The sequence below is a fragment of the Scatophagus argus genome, chromosome 3, assembly GCF_020382885.2.
Source record: "Scatophagus argus isolate fScaArg1 chromosome 3, fScaArg1.pri, whole genome shotgun sequence".
NCBI lineage: Eukaryota > Metazoa > Chordata > Actinopteri > Scatophagidae > Scatophagus > Scatophagus argus.
This window is the reverse complement of record NC_058495.1, coordinates 12,969,620-12,988,083: the sequence shown is the minus strand read 5'-3', so window position 1 is coordinate 12,988,083 and position 18,464 is coordinate 12,969,620. Positions and strand designations below refer to the sequence as shown.

General features: G+C 40.1%; 2 protein-coding genes across 9 annotated transcripts; one reads left to right on the top strand and one right to left on the bottom strand.

The window, feature by feature from the left end:
- Positions 1–222: 222 nt before the first annotated feature.
- Positions 223–14,024, top strand: tmcc1b (transmembrane and coiled-coil domain family 1b). 7 transcript variants are annotated; one of them, XM_046383729.1, is made up of 8 exons: positions 223–337; positions 3,157–3,330; positions 5,520–5,563; positions 6,317–7,094; positions 9,408–9,827; positions 10,335–10,819; positions 12,427–12,562; positions 12,644–14,024. In XM_046383729.1, exons 4-8 carry the CDS (start codon positions 6,492–6,494, stop codon positions 12,956–12,958), a joined length of 1,959 nt encoding a protein of 652 aa, XP_046239685.1. In that variant the 5' UTR covers positions 223–337; positions 3,157–3,330; positions 5,520–5,563; positions 6,317–6,491; the 3' UTR covers positions 12,959–14,024. The 7 variants fall into 7 exon arrangements, with proteins under 7 accessions (XP_046239685.1, XP_046239690.1, XP_046239688.1 ...); XM_046383734.1 differs by lacking the exon at positions 223–337 and adding an exon at positions 344–633; XM_046383732.1 differs by lacking the exon at positions 223–337 and adding an exon at positions 656–954.
- A 2,214-nt stretch (positions 14,025–16,238) lies between these two features.
- LOC124056345 (protein B4) lies at positions 16,239–17,792 on the bottom strand. 2 transcript variants are annotated; one of them, XM_046383703.1, is made up of 5 exons: positions 17,582–17,792; positions 17,193–17,449; positions 17,003–17,111; positions 16,867–16,916; positions 16,239–16,557 (listed from the first exon to the last, which is right to left on the bottom strand). In XM_046383703.1, exons 1-5 carry the CDS (start codon positions 17,694–17,696, stop codon positions 16,300–16,302), a joined length of 789 nt encoding a protein of 262 aa, XP_046239659.1. In that variant the 5' UTR covers positions 17,697–17,792; the 3' UTR covers positions 16,239–16,299. The 2 variants fall into 2 exon arrangements, with proteins under 2 accessions (XP_046239659.1, XP_046239661.1); XM_046383705.1 differs by having other exon boundaries at positions 17,612–17,786.
- Positions 17,793–18,464: the final 672 nt, after the last annotated feature.

Below are 18,464 nucleotides of genomic sequence, written 5' to 3'. Positions count from 1 at the left end.
AGATTCTGATGAGGAAGTGGCCCAGTGACTTTTATTAAATATAAAATGCTTTAACTTTTTTATTTTTAAATTTCAAAAAGGAACACTGGAAATACTGAAATGTAATGTCTACAAAGGTGGCTACACCTCTCAAGTCATTTTATCTCCAATCTAAATTTACAGTCGTAAACATACTTAAAATGGTCAAAGCTATTTTTCTGTATCACTTGCACGGGTCGGATGGGATGGTCTGGTACTCAGCTGTTCTGACGTCGAGCACGCTATTTGACGTCACCGTGGGAGTGTTCCGCCATCGGGAGAAATGAATGGTCATCAACACAATCCTCTCAGCGCCCATGTAAGTCGAAGCCAGCAAAACACATTTTGCGAACTGGTCTGTGAAGGAAATGTGTTTCCTTATACTGTTATCCGATCTGCACAAAGGTTAAGGTTGATTAACGTTGTTTATCTTATTGTCGCTGCCGCCTGGCGAGGTGCCCAGGTTGGCTGTAGCTAACCATGGCTGAAGCGATGTTTTTTAGCGACAGAGTCTAGCCAGGTTGCTAACTGACAGCCTGAGTGGCCAAGCGGCGAGCAAGCGCCTGTTTTGCCACCCAGGATAGTTTGGATGGGCGATGTTAAGTATATTTACGTGTGAGTATTTTTTTTATGCTTAGGAGACCACATTTGTAATTGCTCAAGTTTGGAGACAACACCCTGGCCGGATGCGATGATATTTTCACAGCGGTCGGAACAGGATATGTTAATTTGACGAGCGTTACTTGCCGTCAGTTAAGCACTGGTTGATATTACCAATACAAACTGGGGTCTCTAAACTAATGCAAACCAACACCGAAGGAACCGTAGGATTAAATACGCCACCGTGAAATACAAGACTCAAAGGTGTGATTAAGAAAGCCTTGTGGGAGTATGTGACAGATGGTTACTCAATACCTCCCAGTCTAAATTCACACGGTATGTTCGAGTTTTTCCACACCTGCGAGAGGAGTTTTGTGCTTGTGTTGTCATGTGTTGTGTTGGATGGGATTCGGTAAAATTGTGTTTGATTTTAATGGTTAATTGCATGTTTGGAGTACAGCTGAAAATTACATAAACGGGTGACACAATATCCATGACTCAATATGACTTCTGGGTATGGCAGTTGGTAGCACAATATATTATATAATTTTACAAGCCTGCATTTGGTGGCCAAACAAGTGGAGGGATTAATTGTTCACACTGTATCACCTGAACTGTATTGACATCTATGGCTATGCGATGAATCTCAGGTATTACCCTTATGGTCCTGATGTAGGAATATCCTAATATTCCTTGATTTTTAAAAAACTAACAAACATGAGATTAAAAATGTCACATTACATAGTGGCTGCCATCTGATTTTATGCATCCATATCAGTAAAGTAGGGGCTGGCCATTGAACCTGAATGTAAAAGCACATGATTTACTGGAAGCTAAAACAGTGATGAGAGGTCTTTTCTTTTGGTGATCCTCTGTTATCTAGCCTTACCTAATTTGTAACATGACTTTAATTTATCAAAGCATGTTTTCCACCCATTTAACAATAATCTGAGCAGCTAGAAACAATACAAACTGCTCAGAGAAATTAAAGACTAAATGTATAGCCCTACAAAGGCCACAGGACCAAGGGCACTGCAAACGCTTCAGTGTAAATTATAAAATAAATTGTGTTGACTTTTTTGTGAGCTCACGTAACGGGGAGGTGGGTGCAAAGTGCACACTTTGTTGTCTCTTTTAGGGTAATAAAGGCAGCTGTTAGAAATGATAACCCCTGGCAGTTGTTATGAATGCCAAGTATCCAACAGAAAGTATCACAACACTATGACCTCGCCCCGCACAACAGCACCGGTGTGCACTGTGAAGTAAAATAAACACCCTCCGGTTAACCACATTAGCTTGTAGTGCTAGCCACAAGAGGAGCAGACAAGCCACCAAAACGGGATGAAGGATGTACTCCAACTTTATCTACCATCACGGTTAGCACCACCCTAGAATAAAACTGTAAGCTGCACAGACGTTATCGATAACTACGTCTTACAGTAGAGTGTTTTAAAGCCTTGGCCTGCGAACGTTGGCTAGCGAGCTGCTAATTCCATCCTCCTCTTTAGCTAACGTTAAACCGCTGGGCTCAGACCATTCGCTGTGATATTAACTTAATAACGTTTCTGAGAAATGCATCACGCTATTTGCTAACATGATGTCTTCATTTATCTCATCAAGTGCTACTGAATTTTTAAGCACACGCGTACGGTTACCCTACATGTAATGACATCAAATGCACCTGTGACCTACTGAGTTATTTAATTAACATACACGCTAACGTTATGTCAAAGTAAGCTTTCTGACATAAGGTAATTAATATTTTGTTGGAAGTTTTTGTTTCATGTCATAGTTTAAGGAGAAAGGATCTTTATTGTTAAGGCAGTTGCTTAGCTAGATGTCATTAGTGAAGGGGTGGTGATGATCTCATCGGAATGCACATATGACTGTATCCGCGTACTGGTGGTGAGCCGTTTGTGTTAATGTATGTTGTTTACCATTTGTTGATGTTAAATTGTCATTTTGAATTGTTTAATCTCATATGTGCCTTTATAAGAAAGGCAAGCGGTTCATGTCCTGCAGATATTCTCAAGGGGCTATTCGGCACTATTAATTAACGGTACACAATTAATTAAAGTGAAAGGCATTTGAGGCCTCTGCTGTAATATTAACACACGGGTTTTCATTTTGTAATTTAAGTTATGAAGTCACAGACGTGTATGAGCTTTGTTGTTAAAAAAGGCCTGTGGTTGTTTGGGTGGAGGAACCACTTCAAATGTTATTTGCCATAAATATCAGATCTTACCCTGCGTTGCATTTTAGGCACAATCTGTGGTTAGATTCATTTGAAAGTAGGAGACATTTAGCTATGGTATGTAAACATACACAATCTTCAGTTGTAACTAAACCCTATTCCATACAGGAGGAATAGATATGGTTCTTCAACTTATCTGAAAATATCCTGTGGGATTTTCACTGTGAATCTGCATTCATTGCTTTTTTGCAACTTAGTGGCAGAGTAACTCTGCAACTACCCAGAAAATCACAGATTCTAATATATTATTGTTTTTACTGTTTTGTCTCTGTTTTTCTTTGCAGCATGTGATTTTTCTAAATGTCAGTGGAAACAGCTGACTCAAGTTTGACGGGTATCGCACCAGATTTCCATTTGTAACAATTACCCTGAGGAAGCAGTGCTGGAAATTCACTTGGATTCAGCCTTTTCCTCTGTTAATAGATCAACAAATCACCTGCTGATGACCACATCTGAAGGTATGTTTCTCTGCATTTTTACTTTTTCTGAGTTGTTTGTACCTTTATTGTAATGAAAACTTATTGTTTTTGTTTTCATTTTTCAATACTATTATTGCTTTTACTATACATATTAAATGATTTGAAAGAATAGTCCGAAACAGTCCGATTTAATTTTCTCCTATCCTAGACAGTAGTGAGATGTCTGAGAATACAAAGCCCTCTTGAGGCAAGCAAAGTGGACAAAATCTGACCAATAAGAAAGTGAAGAGAAAAATGGAGAGAAAATGTAAAGGACCTGCTGAATATATGTAATTTCCATCCCATTTCACATTTTTATTCAGAATAAACATGAATAAATTTCATTTTATTGCAAACACAATTTGAACCTAGTAAGTACTAATGTGCAGATGTAGGATTGGTGCACGTAGACGTATGCTGTAGCAGTGACCCAGGAAGACAGACTGCTTCCACATCGAAACTGGACCAGAACTTGTTGTATAAAACAAGTAAATGCTTAAATGCTGCTCTGTAGATGATGTGACCTTGGAGCACTGCATGCACACAGAGTGATAGGCGAGTGTTGGGTGACCCACTTCAAGGGGAACACTTTGCCTTCAGCCAAGAGGAGTCGGATGCTATTGTATTTTCACTGTAGATGAAGGATCTTATCCCATGTCCATGTGGGAGGATTGTTCCTATGTCTTGCTTACCAAGCAATACACTGAATCACAGAGTAGCTGTGTCTCCGATTGGTCTGTGATCACTTATTCATAATCAGGAAAGACAATGTTTTTCATATATTATGGTAGGCATCCATAGATGAACCTTCGTGCTGAATCAGTTGGCTGTATATGCTATAATTGAGAGCCTTAATGTTATGTTTGTGTTAAGTTAAGATTTCTTTTACAGATGGAGGGATGCTTCATGCAAAGAATTTATAGGCGTTTTAATTTGTTTTAAGTAATGAGTGAAATGAGCGACAGTGGTAAGTGAACACTAAGGCTATATAAATATGAAACAGCCTTTGCTCAAGCATGTTGATCAGCAAGGATTGGTAAGGATACTCTTTTCATTATTGTACTATCCACTACCACCCACCCTTTAACAAAGCGCTTTCTTATTCAACACTGCAGATGTAACAGCAGGACCAGCAGTGAGTCACTATATATCAGTAATGGAGAATTTCCTAGTGTTTTTGGTGCCAGATTGTGCTGCCGGCTTGTTAAGAGATACTTTGTAGCTCTGCTGACTCGTGGAATCATTTTTCTCTTTGTCTGCTAAATAATCCATGTGCTACATAGTCAGACCTATCACTTCAGGATTGGACATTTCCTTCAGAGAAGCCTGCTTCACACTATGCCTTGTGAAACAGGTTGTTCAGGGATTCAAGGAGCTTTGTTGTCATTTCACACATGTATAAACATGAGGGGGAATGAAATTAGTTTCCCTGGTCCCGGTATAAGCCCAATAACCTGCGAATATTTTACGAACACGTAAAATAACTATAAATATAAAAACACTGTTTGGGTCTGGAAGAGTTAATGCAGAAAACTGAGAAACGTACTGTTCAGAAATAAATTTTATTTTTCACTTTATGAAAAGCACAACTCCACATTTCTTCTGTTGGTGATTTTTTTTTTGTATAGACATATCTTAGTTATTGGATTGCTGGACCAAAAAAATACCCAGTATTTATTTTATTTACCCAGTATTTATTTTATTTCTTTTACCATTTCTTGCCAGTAACATTGGATTGCTGGACCAAAATATTTTATATGAAAGATGTAGTGTGCGTACTGGAAATATTTTCCTCTTTTTGAGAGGAAAGAGGAACAACCAACTTTTGGGAGTTTTTGAGTCCTTGTGTTTCAGGCAAGTACATACATAGTAGAACCAGATGAGCCATGTGATGTTCAGTTTCATCAGTGTACCTACAGGTACTGTCAAAAAAATCTTTTCGGAACTCCTATCCTTTTGATCATAGGAGAAATCATCAAAAATATAAAACTAAACATTTATATTTAAGGGTAGCATGTCTCATCCTTTACATGTCCATTATTACCAGGTGCTATTAAGTGAAACGTTTGTGTTCAAGCATGTTTATTTATATGTCTACAATATGCCTTGTTCTGAACCATGAACCTCTCTGTTGTGTGGATCACATTATTTATTATGTTTTTTTTTGTTTATATTTCTGCTATACTTAGCTAAACCTGAGTTGTGAGTCATTAGAGGAGAAGCTGGGCTGATGGTAAGTTCACTATCACACTCTGTCTCAACTAATCTCTTGTGTTCTTTCTAGCTCTCTCATTACATGTTGGCAAAGACATTTATATAACCTGTCACTTGAGAGCCAAACACCTGGATCGGTTCTTTCCATTACAGGATGTAACCTTGTTATAATATAAGGTGCAAAAGCAAAGGGGTCATCGAACTCCTTAATTGGTTGCGAGTTGGATCACAATCAGTGTCTGTTTAGTATTTCATTTCCATTTTTCACTGTGGACTCTTTGATAACATCATCCAAACACTCTCAGTTGTTACGATTATGAATTTCCTTAATGAATGCTTTCTGAAATGTCTTTCCATTAATCACAAAAGCTTTTTGTACATTTGGGCTTGATTGGCCAGAAATAAACAATGGAAAGTGATTTCCATCCACATGTGCTGTACAACAAACTTGAACATTTCAGAAACTATTTTCAAAGCTTGTTTATTTTGTAGGCTTTGTTTTTTTTTTTCTTTTTTGCATTACTGGATTGGCACTGTCAGACTTGCCACATGCAGTGTTAATAAAATAGATACCTGCTGTTTTTATTCAGCAGAGAAAAAAATATAACGTTTTTTCAATCATTGTTTACGGTTGCAAATAACTGCAAAAAATGGTCATGTCTGTGTCAACCGAATTTATGTTGCTTGTTGTTGTTTTATGTTCCTCTGCTGCTTATTATGTTCATCTTTCACTGCTGCATGTCATAATCATTTTATTTTCCTTTTGTGGTAGACAAGCATGACATTAAGCCAAGCCACAGATGCATGCGCACTCAAAAGGCCCAACTGAGCGCCATCCCCCCTGCTTCCCGGCTTTCAACCAGTCGCTCAGAAGGGGGGTGTCGACGGGGTGTAGCTAGTCCCCAGCACCCCCTAGTATAACCTCACCGTGAACCTGGAGGTCTCTGATGGATCAGGGTAGTAGTGAGCAGAGTCCAGAGGAGCCGGACGCAGGAGGCCGAGCGGAGCCGGAGGTCAGCAGGAGGGCATCGGAGTCAGAGCACGGCTTGTCCAAAATCACCCATAATGCCCTGGAGAACATGGGAGCGTTGGGCCATGGCCTGAAGCACTTTTTCCAGCCACAGCGCCGACGCTCCTCCGTTTCCCCACATGACTCCGTCTCATCCTGCACAGGCGCCCCTCCCTCCGAGCCCACTGATGTAGGGTCAGAAGTAGGGGATGCTCCTGCCTCCTCGGCCGTCCCTTTGGATTCTGACAACCCTACTGCTTCCGCCCCTCCTGCAGCTCTGAGCCGTGTTCTGCAGCAGATCCGAGGTGCTCCACCGATGATGAAGCGAGGCACCAGCCTGCAGAGCCGCCGCAGCAAGGTGGGGGGCGTTGGGGATCCTCCCCAGAAAGGTAGCCCACAGATCCACCGGCGCAGCACCCATGAGGCCCTGTTGCAGGCTGGACGCCCACGCTCCTCCTCGACCACAGACACACCCAGCAGCCCAGCTCTTGCTGACATGCTGCTGACTTCTGGTTACCACTCAACTGAGGAGCCTGACAAGGTGAGCCCCTTGGTCCTGTCAAGTAGTCCAAGTAGGAAGTTAACCCATGGTCATGGAACAAAATCACTTGACTCTGTCACACTACTCTGACAAGTCCTAACTTAATCAAATCTGAATTCCTAGACATGATACACAAACTTCTGGAATAAGCCCAATTAGCTCAGAAATCCTAAAGAAAAGACAATATTTTACTTCAAAACTTGCATGTGTTCATCAAGTTGTATCAGATATAGTCAAGAACCTTTTGTCTATACGCTATGGGGTTAAGGAACTACTAATAGCTAATGCAATATCACTTTCTGAGATGCACATTTGCCAACCTATCAACAAATTAAGGCAGAAATTGGTGCTCACTGTGGTAGTGACACAGATTTGGCTGCGATTGTGTCAGTCCTATCCATTTAATGTTCTTCCAGAAAATTTGAGCTGGCATAGTACAACTACCATAATAAGAGATGGCATTATTGTATTTAATTTAAAGAAATTTAAATTATTTAAATTTAAATTTTTAATTTCATATAAACAGGACATAAAATACTGAGATTCAAATTGTAATACAGAGACACCATGCACCCATGAGAAAACAAATGCATTGTATTTGTTTGCAACTGATAGAACAGAGTCATGCACGAACATCTGCGCAAAAATATCAAAACTAGAGGTTGTTAATGGTTTCAGTGTGCTGGGATGAACCGGTGAAAGGGGAGATAAGCTGTCAGTGGTGGAAGGTCAGAGATTGCCTCTGAGTGGTTGGTCACTATGTGCTTTAAGCCTTTCTAAATTTAGCATTTGCTTCCACTGAGAGTACTTCAGGTCAGAAAAGGCCTGCAGGGCTAAACAAACTCAAACTTGTGGTATGATTAACTTTTTTGACATTAAATGTTGAAATAATTTTGTAACGATTTCGCCAGTGTTTTTAATAGAGAAATTGTAAATGGGGGTTATTTGTACCTATGACATTACAGATTAAAAGTAAAATGGAAAAATACACTTGAAAGAGGGCTTTATTAAAACGTGGCCATTGTAGTATGGGTCTAGATCAGAAATATGACAGGAGACACTCTGGAATGAAAGCAAGTATTATAAAATGAGGGGCCATGTCTCTTGGCAACTTAGAGGAAGCTAGAATTAAGTTTCAACAGAGGCCATTAGCAAGTTGGAAACATTTCACCCCGCTGTTCCCGTTCATCTTCTAAAAACCTGTGACCTGTTACTTGTGATTGTCAATGCTCAGCTGAGGCTTATTTATGGTCCATGAAACACTAGTTATCTCTTCTTAGTAGTTCTTAGTACCTCCTTCAGTAAATGCAGATTAAAAACAAATGATCCAAGAACCTGTTTGTACTGCATAATTATATTAGTGCTAGATAAGTACAGTTTAAACGAAAATACCTGTAATCAAATGGTTTATTGGTAATGGTGGCATATAACCAAACATCTCTGTGAAGAGACTTCATTTGAAGCTCTTTGTAATCTTCTGTCAATGTTGCCTTGTCCTCTGCCTTATTATTAGTTTTGACTGACTTGACTGTTCCATCAGGCTTTGTGTTGGGTAAAACACATAATCACCCAATTTGAGGGAAACTGAGTGTTAAATAGATCTGGAGGTATAATTACCTGACCACAACCCCCAAGATAATAGTTGTTTGATCCACTGTAAATTTTCAGATTTCAGCAGCAAAGTGCTTGAACAATACTTTGCTGCTGGTACAGTGATACTTTACATTTTGTTATTCAGAGTACAGGGCTCTCAACAGCTTGCATATGTCCAATAGCAGTTGGTGGCTCTTTTGATGGGAGTAATTTCAGTTTGTGTTACTTACCAAGATTTAATATTTACTTCTGTTGTTGCCTCAGTTTGGGTCTCGCGGCCCTGGTGACTTCAAATCATTTGCACTGGGCTTTTAACTAGCTGCCATGGGACAAAATAAAATCAGTGCCATAATTCCTTCTCAGTTCTCAGTTAACTTGGTCTATTTTTGGGCTTTTGTTCCCCACAACAGTCACTGCACCTTTCCAGTTATGACTCACTGAACTGGAACTATGAAATGATAGTCAAAAAATAGTCAGTAGTCACTGTTCTGACTGAATAGTGACAGCTATATCTTAATTAAATATAGGATGACCACAGGTTTTCAAATCTTTCTTTTTTTTTTTTTGTTGTGTTCAGACTAATACAATACAGTATTTTGAACTGTTTTGTTCACATTAAATGCTATAAGGCTTCTCTTTAAACAAAACCTTTAATGCTACAGGAATAGACAACATGATAAACACAATTTTTACCATTTCTTGTGTTACTTTTTTAAACAGCTGGATCGTTATGATGGATCAGGCCCTGCCGTGTCACCCAATGCCCTCCCCTATGGTGCTGATGGATATGATGTAGTTGACAGTACCCCAGACCCCCAGAGAACTAAGCAGGCCATTGCCCAACTACAACAGAAAATCCTCAAGCTCACAGAACAGATCAAAATTGAACAAACCGCACGTGATGACAACGTGGCTGAATACCTGAAACTTGCTAATAATGCAGACAAACAGCAGAGTGCACGGATCAAACAGGTGTTTGAGAAGAAGAACCAAAAGTCAGCTCAGACTATCCAGCAGCTGCAGAGGAAGCTGGAGCATTACCACCGGAAGCTTCGAGAGGTGGAGCACAATGGCATCCCTCGACAGCCCAAAGATGTTTTCCGAGACATGCACCAGGGGCTAAAAGATGTTGGAGCCAAGGTGTGTGCATTTTCTCTCTTTTTTTTCTCTTTGTATTATTTTTTTTTTTTTTTAATGCCATCTACATATGTGCAGCTTAGCTTCCACCAAGTTAACAATTCATATGAAGAAAATCGACACGAAAAATTCTAAGGTTTAAAGGGTCAGAAGTACTTTCACTTGTCTATCTGCACTCATATATACACACTCATGCACTTTCCAGAAGTTGTATTTCTAGAACTATATCTTTTCATTTGGTTTGTTTTTTCCCAGCCTTTTGTTATCTGCTTCAGTGCTGCCATTCTGTATAAGCGGGTTTCACAAACATTGATCAAATTAAGTATTTTGTGTGAGGGTGTTTATTAAGACAGACATTCAGAAATGACATTGTGGTAACACATTGTGGTAACATCAACATCATCATCACCAGTTGGCCAAGGTTAAACCAGGTGCCATATAGCCTTAGTTTTCATATTAAAGTAGTGACTTGACATAGACCGAGTACTGACCTGACTTTGCGCATTACAGGTGACAGGTGGTCTTTCCAGTATCTCGCAAGCCACTCACTCTGCAGCTGGAGCTGTTGTGTCTAAGCCAAGAGAAATCGCCTCTCTAATCCGCAACAAGTTTGGCAGTGCTGATAATATTGCAGCCCTGAAAGACTCCTTGGATGAAACCCAGGGAGATGACGGTGTTGGCCCTGGAGGAGCGAGGGCCCTTGGTACAGGACATTTGCAGTCCAGCCCAAAGTATGCCAGTGATGAGGACTGCTCCAGCGCTACTTCTGGTTCTGCAGGAGCCAACAGCACGACTGGAGCTCCTGGAGGACCCCCTAGCTCAAAGGGCAATACCCTTGATCATGCCCAGGCGTCGGGCTTTGATGCTATACTGCATGAGATCCAAGACCTTCGAGAAAATCAAGGTCGACTGGAGGAGTCCTTTGAAAACCTGAAAGCTCATTATCAGCGTGATTACACAATGATCATGGAGGCCCTACAAGAGGAACGATACAGGTGTCATGTCATACATTGTAGAACCCCTGACCCCCGAAAATTATGGAATTATCACATTTGGAGGATGTTCATCTAGTTTTTTTAACTTTGTACCAAATACACACAGATATAACACAAAACAAATTTTGAGCTGAACACTTTGGCTTTGTGGAACAGACCTCAAACAAATCAAATGCAATTCTTTTGTGTATTGGAATTTTTTTTAATGTAATTAACAGGAACAGCAAACAAAATTAACAATTAGCCTTTATGACAGCCTGAATTCTATGCGGCATAAGCTTGACTGAAGAAAAACAATATTCTGTCTCAATCTGGTTCCAGCTTTCACAAATTGCAGTTGACAGCCCACTTTTGCAGGATGGACCCTTTTTTTCAGTGTCCACCACAAAACTGGATTGAGATCGGGACTTTTAGCTGGTCTTGCCATAGAATGGATATGCCTTTCCTGAAGGAAAAACTCACATCCCTGGCTCTGGTGCAAGATGCGTTATCACCCTGAAAAATAAGTTCTTCATCACTAAACAGTTTTTCAATAGACAGAATGAAAAATGTGCCCGAAATTTCAGGATACACCTGTGCATTGACTCGTAAGCTAATGATCACCATCTTCCGTGGTCCTTAACCTGACATGCCACCCCATATCATCAATGACTTGGGGGGTTTGCTTGTTTTCTTAAGGCAGTTATCTTTATTTGTTTCACTAGAGCAGCACCAGACAAAAGTTCCTACATCATCTCCTTGGCCAGTGCAGGCTTCATCACTGAATATCACTTTCATCATTTCGTCATCCACACTTTGTGATTGCTTCTTTTTTGCCCGTTGTAACCTTGTTTTCTCCTGTTTACGTGTTAATGCTGTTTTTCGTTTGGCTTTTCTATATACAAAGCCCATTTCCTTCAGCCGATTTCTTACTGTCCTATCACAAACATCGACTCCTATTGCTTTTAGTTTTCTGTCCTGATGCTTTGTCATCTTCCACATTCTACCTATATGTTTTCCTTTTATAAATATTTTGTTTACACTTGTTCCAGATTTTTGACACAGCTGATGGGAACAACCCACATCTTTTGCCACACTCTGCCTTGGATTTCCCTCTTGAAGAAGTTTTACAATCCTTTCCCTTGTTTCCATCAATAGTTTTCTTATTGGGACCATGTTTTCTTTCAATCAGTCAGTTCTAACAGCTTGTTAGGGTGTGCAAGAACTCCCTTTTAGCCACAGACTGTTTTGCATAATTACTTTTGCAGGAGTTTGTACTCGAAATGCTAATTTGAAGGTGATTTCAAACTTTTTTCCTCAGCCTTGAGTGAGTCCATAATTTTTGTTTCCTTTGCTTAATATGAAAAACAATATATAAATTCCTGTATATAAAAGAATTGCATTTGATTTGTTTAAGGTCTGTACAACAAAGCCACGTTCACCTGTTAAACAAAATTTGTTTTGTGTTACATCTGTCATTTGTTTATTTTTCTACAAAGTAAAAAAGCTAGATGAACATCCTCAAAGTGTGACAATACCATAATTTTTGTCAGGGGTTGCAGTGTAGTAGATCATTATGGGTGGGAAGAAAGTGTTTGTGATGTAGTGTTGCTGTCATTATTTTACAGGTGTGAACGTTTAGAAGAGCAGCTCAATGACTTGACAGAACTTCACCAGAATGAAATTCTGAACTTGAAACAGGAGCTAGCCAGCATGGAGGAGAAGATTGCTTACCAGTCTTATGAAAGAGCGCGGGACATTCAGGCAAGCTTCAACAAAATTAACAAATTGTTTCTGCTTTGTCATCAAAGCTTTTTTACCAACAATTTTGTCTCTGACCTGTAGGAGGCGCTGGAGGCTTGTCAGACGCGTATCTCAAAGATGGAGCTGCAGCAGCAGCAACAGCAAGTGGTGCAGCTCGAGGGTTTGGAAAACGCCACAGCACGGACTCTACTTGGAAAACTAATCAATGTGCTGCTAGCTGTTATGGCAGTCCTCTTGGTGTTTGTGTCCACAGTGGCTAACTGTGTTGTCCCCCTGATGAAAACACGCAGCCGCACACTTTCTACGTTGCTCCTCGTAATCCTCCTAGCCTTCCTCTGGAGGCACTGGGATGCTATTTCAGAGTATCTCCATCACTTTCTCCTGCACCCCAGATGACCAGCTTGGAGAGGCTTATTTAAACGCTGAAGGGACAGGGTTTAAAACTGATGTGTAAAGGCAGGACACTGACTCATACTAGGAGTTTAATCTCAATTGTCCTACCTTTTCTTTCTCTTTGGCAGCTTCTCAAAACACTCAGGAGGATTGCGTCAGCGGTTTGTCACTTTATCACTTTCTGAAATGTGTTTTGAGAAGGCTAAAACAGAATGGAGAAAAGGCTGGATTTCGTATTGACTTGCTGTCAATGGTGCAATTGTGGCACAAGCACACACTGTAAAAGGGTGAATGAGGCATAGTTGAAGGAGGGGCTGAGAGAACTGCACGCTTGGTTTCTCTCTTCTGAGTGAATTTGTTTACATGCGGAAAACTTTGCATTGTTTCCCTGCAAAGGAAATTGTAATTCAGTAAGTTTTATGACTTTTGAGCTGATTCAAGTGGTATTGTTTTGAAGTCACTACTATTTTCAATACAACTGATTGATGGGTTTGTATTTTCTTTTAACTGTGATGAGCCGGCAGCATTCTACTGATTTAGTTGTCCACATTTTCTTTTTGTAAGTTCTCTCTGTCTCGTTCCTCTGGTCTTGCCATTCTGGTTTTTCAGTCTGCTCTTTCTTTACTCAGTCTTTTGAAATTTCAGCTTGTGTGACCAACTCTTCCTCTTCTTGCTCGCTACACTCTGAAGAATCGGGTGCTTGCACATCAGCTTCATTGCTCTGAAAACAAAATTATCACTGGATCAAGCAGTAGTAGGTTTTTGACTTGTTCCTTTTGGATGTGTGAAGTCGATAACACTGGTTATGCCACAACCAGGATATTACTATCAAGAACTTTTATGTGGAGTTGTGACCCTCCCCTCTGGGCCAACTGGATCCGACTATTGTGGTGGCTTTTCCACTGCAGAAGAATAATCTATGAACTTAATCAATATACTTGAAGAGCGGATAAAGTGCTCAAAGACTCAGTGCTTCCGTACTGTTTCTATTAGTGACAATGAAATAGTAATACTTTTTAGTTGATTTTTTTATTTTTTAAAGACGAATAAATTTGCTGTTTTAAAAGGTGAAAGTCTTACTTGTCTTTCATTAAGCCACTAAATTGTATTATACATTACATTACAAAAAGCCTTGTTGGGGGTCACTTTGGTTCATTTGTTAGCCATATGTTTGGAATATACTGTATGTAAAAGAGTAGTAGTTGTGTTCTTCCTTACTGGGTTTTATGAACTCAGTCACCCATGTAAAGCCGTACATTGTAAGGGAACAGTAATCCCCACCAGTGTAGGAACCATTAAGGAGGGATAACAGACAAATTGTGGAACCCCCTGACAGATAATACATTAGGCTTATTATGTCATTTTTGGCTGTCTTTACCAATACACAAAACTTAACATGTTTATCACTCATTCCTCCCACCGACCTCTTTAAACGTGTTAAGCTCAGTTAGAGGAACTACCAAGAGACCCAATAGACCCTTTTCACAGCAGACATGTCAGTATGTTAATGTGCAATAAATTTCAGTCCCATTTTAGCCAGAAAGTTACTAACATCAGAAATCTAATAAAACCACCTGATCCGATTTTACATACTCACAGGAACACTGCTTTTTAGTGCTTTTAAGAAAATCTCACTTTTTAATGCTATTGATCCCATTATTTTATTTATTATAAACAATTCCTTAGAAAATTGTATCTTTCCCTTTGCTTTAAATATGCTATGGTGCAGCCTCTTTTAAAGAAACCAAACCTTGATTCATCTGCATTTAGTAATTTTAGACCAATTTCAAAGCAACCATTTTTATCTCAGGTGCTAGAGAAAGTGGTATTCACTTAGCTTTTTTAAGTTTCAGTCTGGTTTTAGATCACTGCCCATTACAAGTGGGCATACAGGTGATATAGGTGCTACAGATGGAGCAAAATGTCTTCTCTCATTTGCAAAGGTTTGTCAGCAGTAATAACATTACAGCCCTAAAAAGTTCTGGGAGGAATGAGGAGCCTGCAGTCTCATCTGAAGTACGGCAGTGATGATGACTGATCTACTGTTACGTCTGTCTCCGTGAGACCCAACAGCTCCGGGAAAACCAAGATGGAGTTGAGGAACGCTTTGAAAAGTTAAAAGACCATCACCAACTGGAATACACAGGTGCTGCAGTGGCCCCGGAAGAGGAACAATACAAGTAGCTCATACTAAGAGTAATACTATCTGGAGTTAAAGGAACCAGTCACGTTTTTCATACACTGTTGTCACCATTTTCCTGATGCTAACAGAGTGAGTTTGTTTTAAGAGAAGATTGCTAGTACAAGTCTTTTTCACAGCAGACATGTCACAGCAAGAAAAGCATAGGTGTTTCTAAGAATAAACTATATACCAAAGTAAAGGTCTATGAACAGTCAGAGCACCATCACTGACGGTTTTGTCTCTAGACTGTAGGAGGTGCTGGTGGCATGTCAGACAGATCTTCAGGGTGGAGCAGCAGCAGCAGCAGGTTGAACAGCTTCAAGGTGTAGAAATGTCACAGCACAGACTCTAGCAGTGTTGGAAAAGTTCACTTTCTGCATGAACTAGTTCAAAGTTCAGTTCACGAATTTTAAAATGAACTAGTTCAGTTCATAGTACATAATTCAAAATTATGAACTAAGTTGAAGGTTCCAAAAGTGAACTAGTTCATAGTTTTTTCTTCAATACGCTGCTGCGAGCTATTAAAAAAAAATATTAAATAAAATTATTGCCACAGCCCAGAGAACCACAGACAGCAATTATTTATCAGTTTTAAATTATGTGTCAGATTCATCTTCGTATCAAACGCCGTAGAGTCTGAGCGGTCCTAGCTAGCGCAGCCTTCGTCCATACTCCGTATTTTGGCAACATATTTGTTAGTGCGACAGGTATGACAGCTGTTGCCAGGTTGGGTGCTTTTTCCGCTACATATTAAGAGCTGTTTACGGTGTGTTTAGCTTGGGTTGTCGCCTGGAAGGCTCTCTAAAAATCTGGCACACTCTTGAACAAAGTCATTCTGTGGGAGAGCGCCGTTCACAAACGCCAGCGGAAATACAGCACGTTCAGCTCACGTGCGCTCAAAATATGAGCGCGTTCATGGACGATCGTTCATTGAACGCGTTCAGGCACAACATTGGGCTCTAGTTTGTACTGCTGTAGTGGAAGGTTATTCCTCAAAATCCGAGCAGCAGTTCTAATTGAACTGCAAGCCCTGTACATTATATCTAAAACAAAGAAACTGCGGCATTAAATAATTTCAGAGTTCAAACTGCACACAAAAGCTCCAAAAATAAAGATTTTATTGCAAAAGTAACCAGTATAAAACATGTAAAGAATCATAAGTTTACGCTGCAGTCTTCTTCCCTGCTTTCCCAGTTGCTTTACTGGCAGGGGCGCTGGTGCCTGCTTTAGTAGTCTTGGTCTTGGATGCCTTTCCTGCCTTTGCCTCCTTTGTCTTTGTGGCTTTAGGTTTGACTGAAGCTGAGGCTCCTTCACCGTCCTGGTTTTCTGCAGCTTTTTTACCTTTCGGCTTTTTTGCTGGAGCAACCTTTGAGGAAGCAGCCTCTCCATCTTTCTTTGACTTTTTGGGAGGCTTTGAGTCCTAAATAATTAAAAAAACAAACAAACAAAAAAACAAAAAGGCAGAATCAGACAGGTTCAACCACAATTTTAGACATTAGGTCATAAGTTTGCTTTTTTAAAACTGTTATCATGCTGCTATAATCTTAATTAAAAAGGTTAAATGAGAAAACTATACTATTTAAACTGTCAACAGCTGCACGTTTCAGAATTTCTCTAGATGACCTAAACTGTTTTCCCAATTGGGCATCTATTGAACTGTGCATTTGTTGGCCCAAAAACTGAACACTTTGATGTCAACCACATATACCACCATCAACATACTACTCACCTCCTGTGACTTGTCTTGTTCATTGGCAGCATTTTTCTTCTGTGTGACACCTTTAACAATTTTAAAAAACAGGAAAGTTATAGGTTGTAGTCTTTCTTTTGTAGTCTCTTTTTTAAAAAAAACATTTTATTTATACCTGCTTTTTTGGGCTTCTTGGCTCCATCCTTTGCTGCTTTGGGCTCTTTCTGCACATTTGGATCAGTGTTTTCATTTTTTGGCTTTGCCTCTTTGACCTTTGGAGCAAGCTTCAGATACAGAACAAACACAAGCCCGGTTAATAACGTTATTTAAGACCCTTTGATAAATCTGGAGACTTGACAGCTTACCCTAAACTTCCCCATTGCGCCTGTGGTGACATTGGAGTTTGCAGGCCGCACCAATGTGCCAGTTTCGATTCCCTTTTTCAGGGCTCTACGGACCAAGTGCTTCAACCTTACCAAATCCACTGTGGGGTATTTTTGTTTAATATAATTCTGTATCGCCTGAGATGAAACCCCTTTACGCGAGTCGAGCGCTTTCAGGGCTTCTTTCACCATTATCGCTGTGGAGGGATGGGTTGCAGGTTTTCGCAGCGCCGCAGCATCTAGTGGGCAAACGTACACAAATAGGCCTTAATAATTTATGAACAAAAGTTAGAGATTTAACGTTCTACACTTTTGAAAACTTTGATACAGTTAGATAAATGGCTTAGTGGTCACATTTAAATGAGAAACACCTTCTGGATGACTGCAGTGTGCGTTCAGACCTGATTTCTTTTCCTTGTCCGAGGCATCGCTGGAGGACGGCGCATGCGGGTCAGCTGAGTCTGCGGCTGGCTTCTTAGGAGGCATTACTGAGATTCAAATTTAAAACGGTAACAAGCAGCAGGTTACGTGAAGTAAAATACACTACACCTTCCCGTCTTGCGCCCCCGTCTTTATGCGTTTGCTTCCGGTAAAATGAGACCAGCTGCATCACATCACGTCAGGTGCACTTCATCAGGGCTTGTAAATTGAAGCCATCATGGATCGTGGCGGCAGGCCTCAGTGACATCCTGTAGGAACTTTTGAACGTGTTGCATTTGAAGTTTCCTTTCAGTCAGTTCAGTTCATTCAGTCTTTTGCAATATTTTATAGAAATGCACTTGAAGTGTACATTAGTACAAAGTTAAAGACTACATATGCATACGTCAAGCTGTAACAAACACTAAACATTAACAGACTTACAAATGATCAGGCACAGGGTTCAGAGCAAACACCTCATGGTCTGATGTTTTTTTGATCTTATCAAATGTTAAAAGCTGCTGCATAGAAGTGGTCACTATGTTGGTGTTTTTGCAGTGTCTGTGGTCGCCTCAGTGTTACAGCAAATGGTGCAGAGCAATAGTGAGAACTGCAGGTTGTATAGGACACCCTGCACTGCTGTACTAATATGACTGCATTCCTAGTCAATCATGTGTTCCATTAATGAAGCATCAGTGCGAAAACTTGAATGAAATAATGATGGTAAATCAGCTGATACAACTTCAGTGCTGCACTGAAGTTGTGTTTGTATCTTGTATACTTCATATTCTTCTGAAAATGACACTCTTATGTACTTATGTGCTCTGTATTCTGCTT

Excerpts from the sequence above, each read along its gene's own strand:
- tmcc1b (XM_046383729.1), top strand. The coding sequence starts at position 6,492 with ATGGATCAGGGTAGTAGTGAGCAGAGTCCAGAGGAGCCGGACGCAGGA. Across the intron at positions 9,828-10,334 it reads TAAAAGATGTTGGAGCCAAG|GTGACAGGTGGTCTTTCCAG; the intron begins GTGTGTGCATTT and ends TGCGCATTACAG. Across the intron at positions 12,563-12,643 it reads AAAGAGCGCGGGACATTCAG|GAGGCGCTGGAGGCTTGTCA; the intron begins GCAAGCTTCAAC and ends TCTGACCTGTAG.
- LOC124056345 (XM_046383703.1), bottom strand. The coding sequence starts at position 17,696 with ATGCCTCCTAAGAAGCCAGCCGCAGACTCAGCTGACCCGCATGCGCCG. Across the intron at positions 16,917-17,002 it reads CAAGAAGCCCAAAAAAGCAG|GTGTCACACAGAAGAAAAAT; the intron begins GTATAAATAAAA and ends AAATTGTTAAAG. Across the intron at positions 16,558-16,866 it reads AACAAGACAAGTCACAGGAG|GACTCAAAGCCTCCCAAAAA; the intron begins GTGAGTAGTATG and ends TTAATTATTTAG.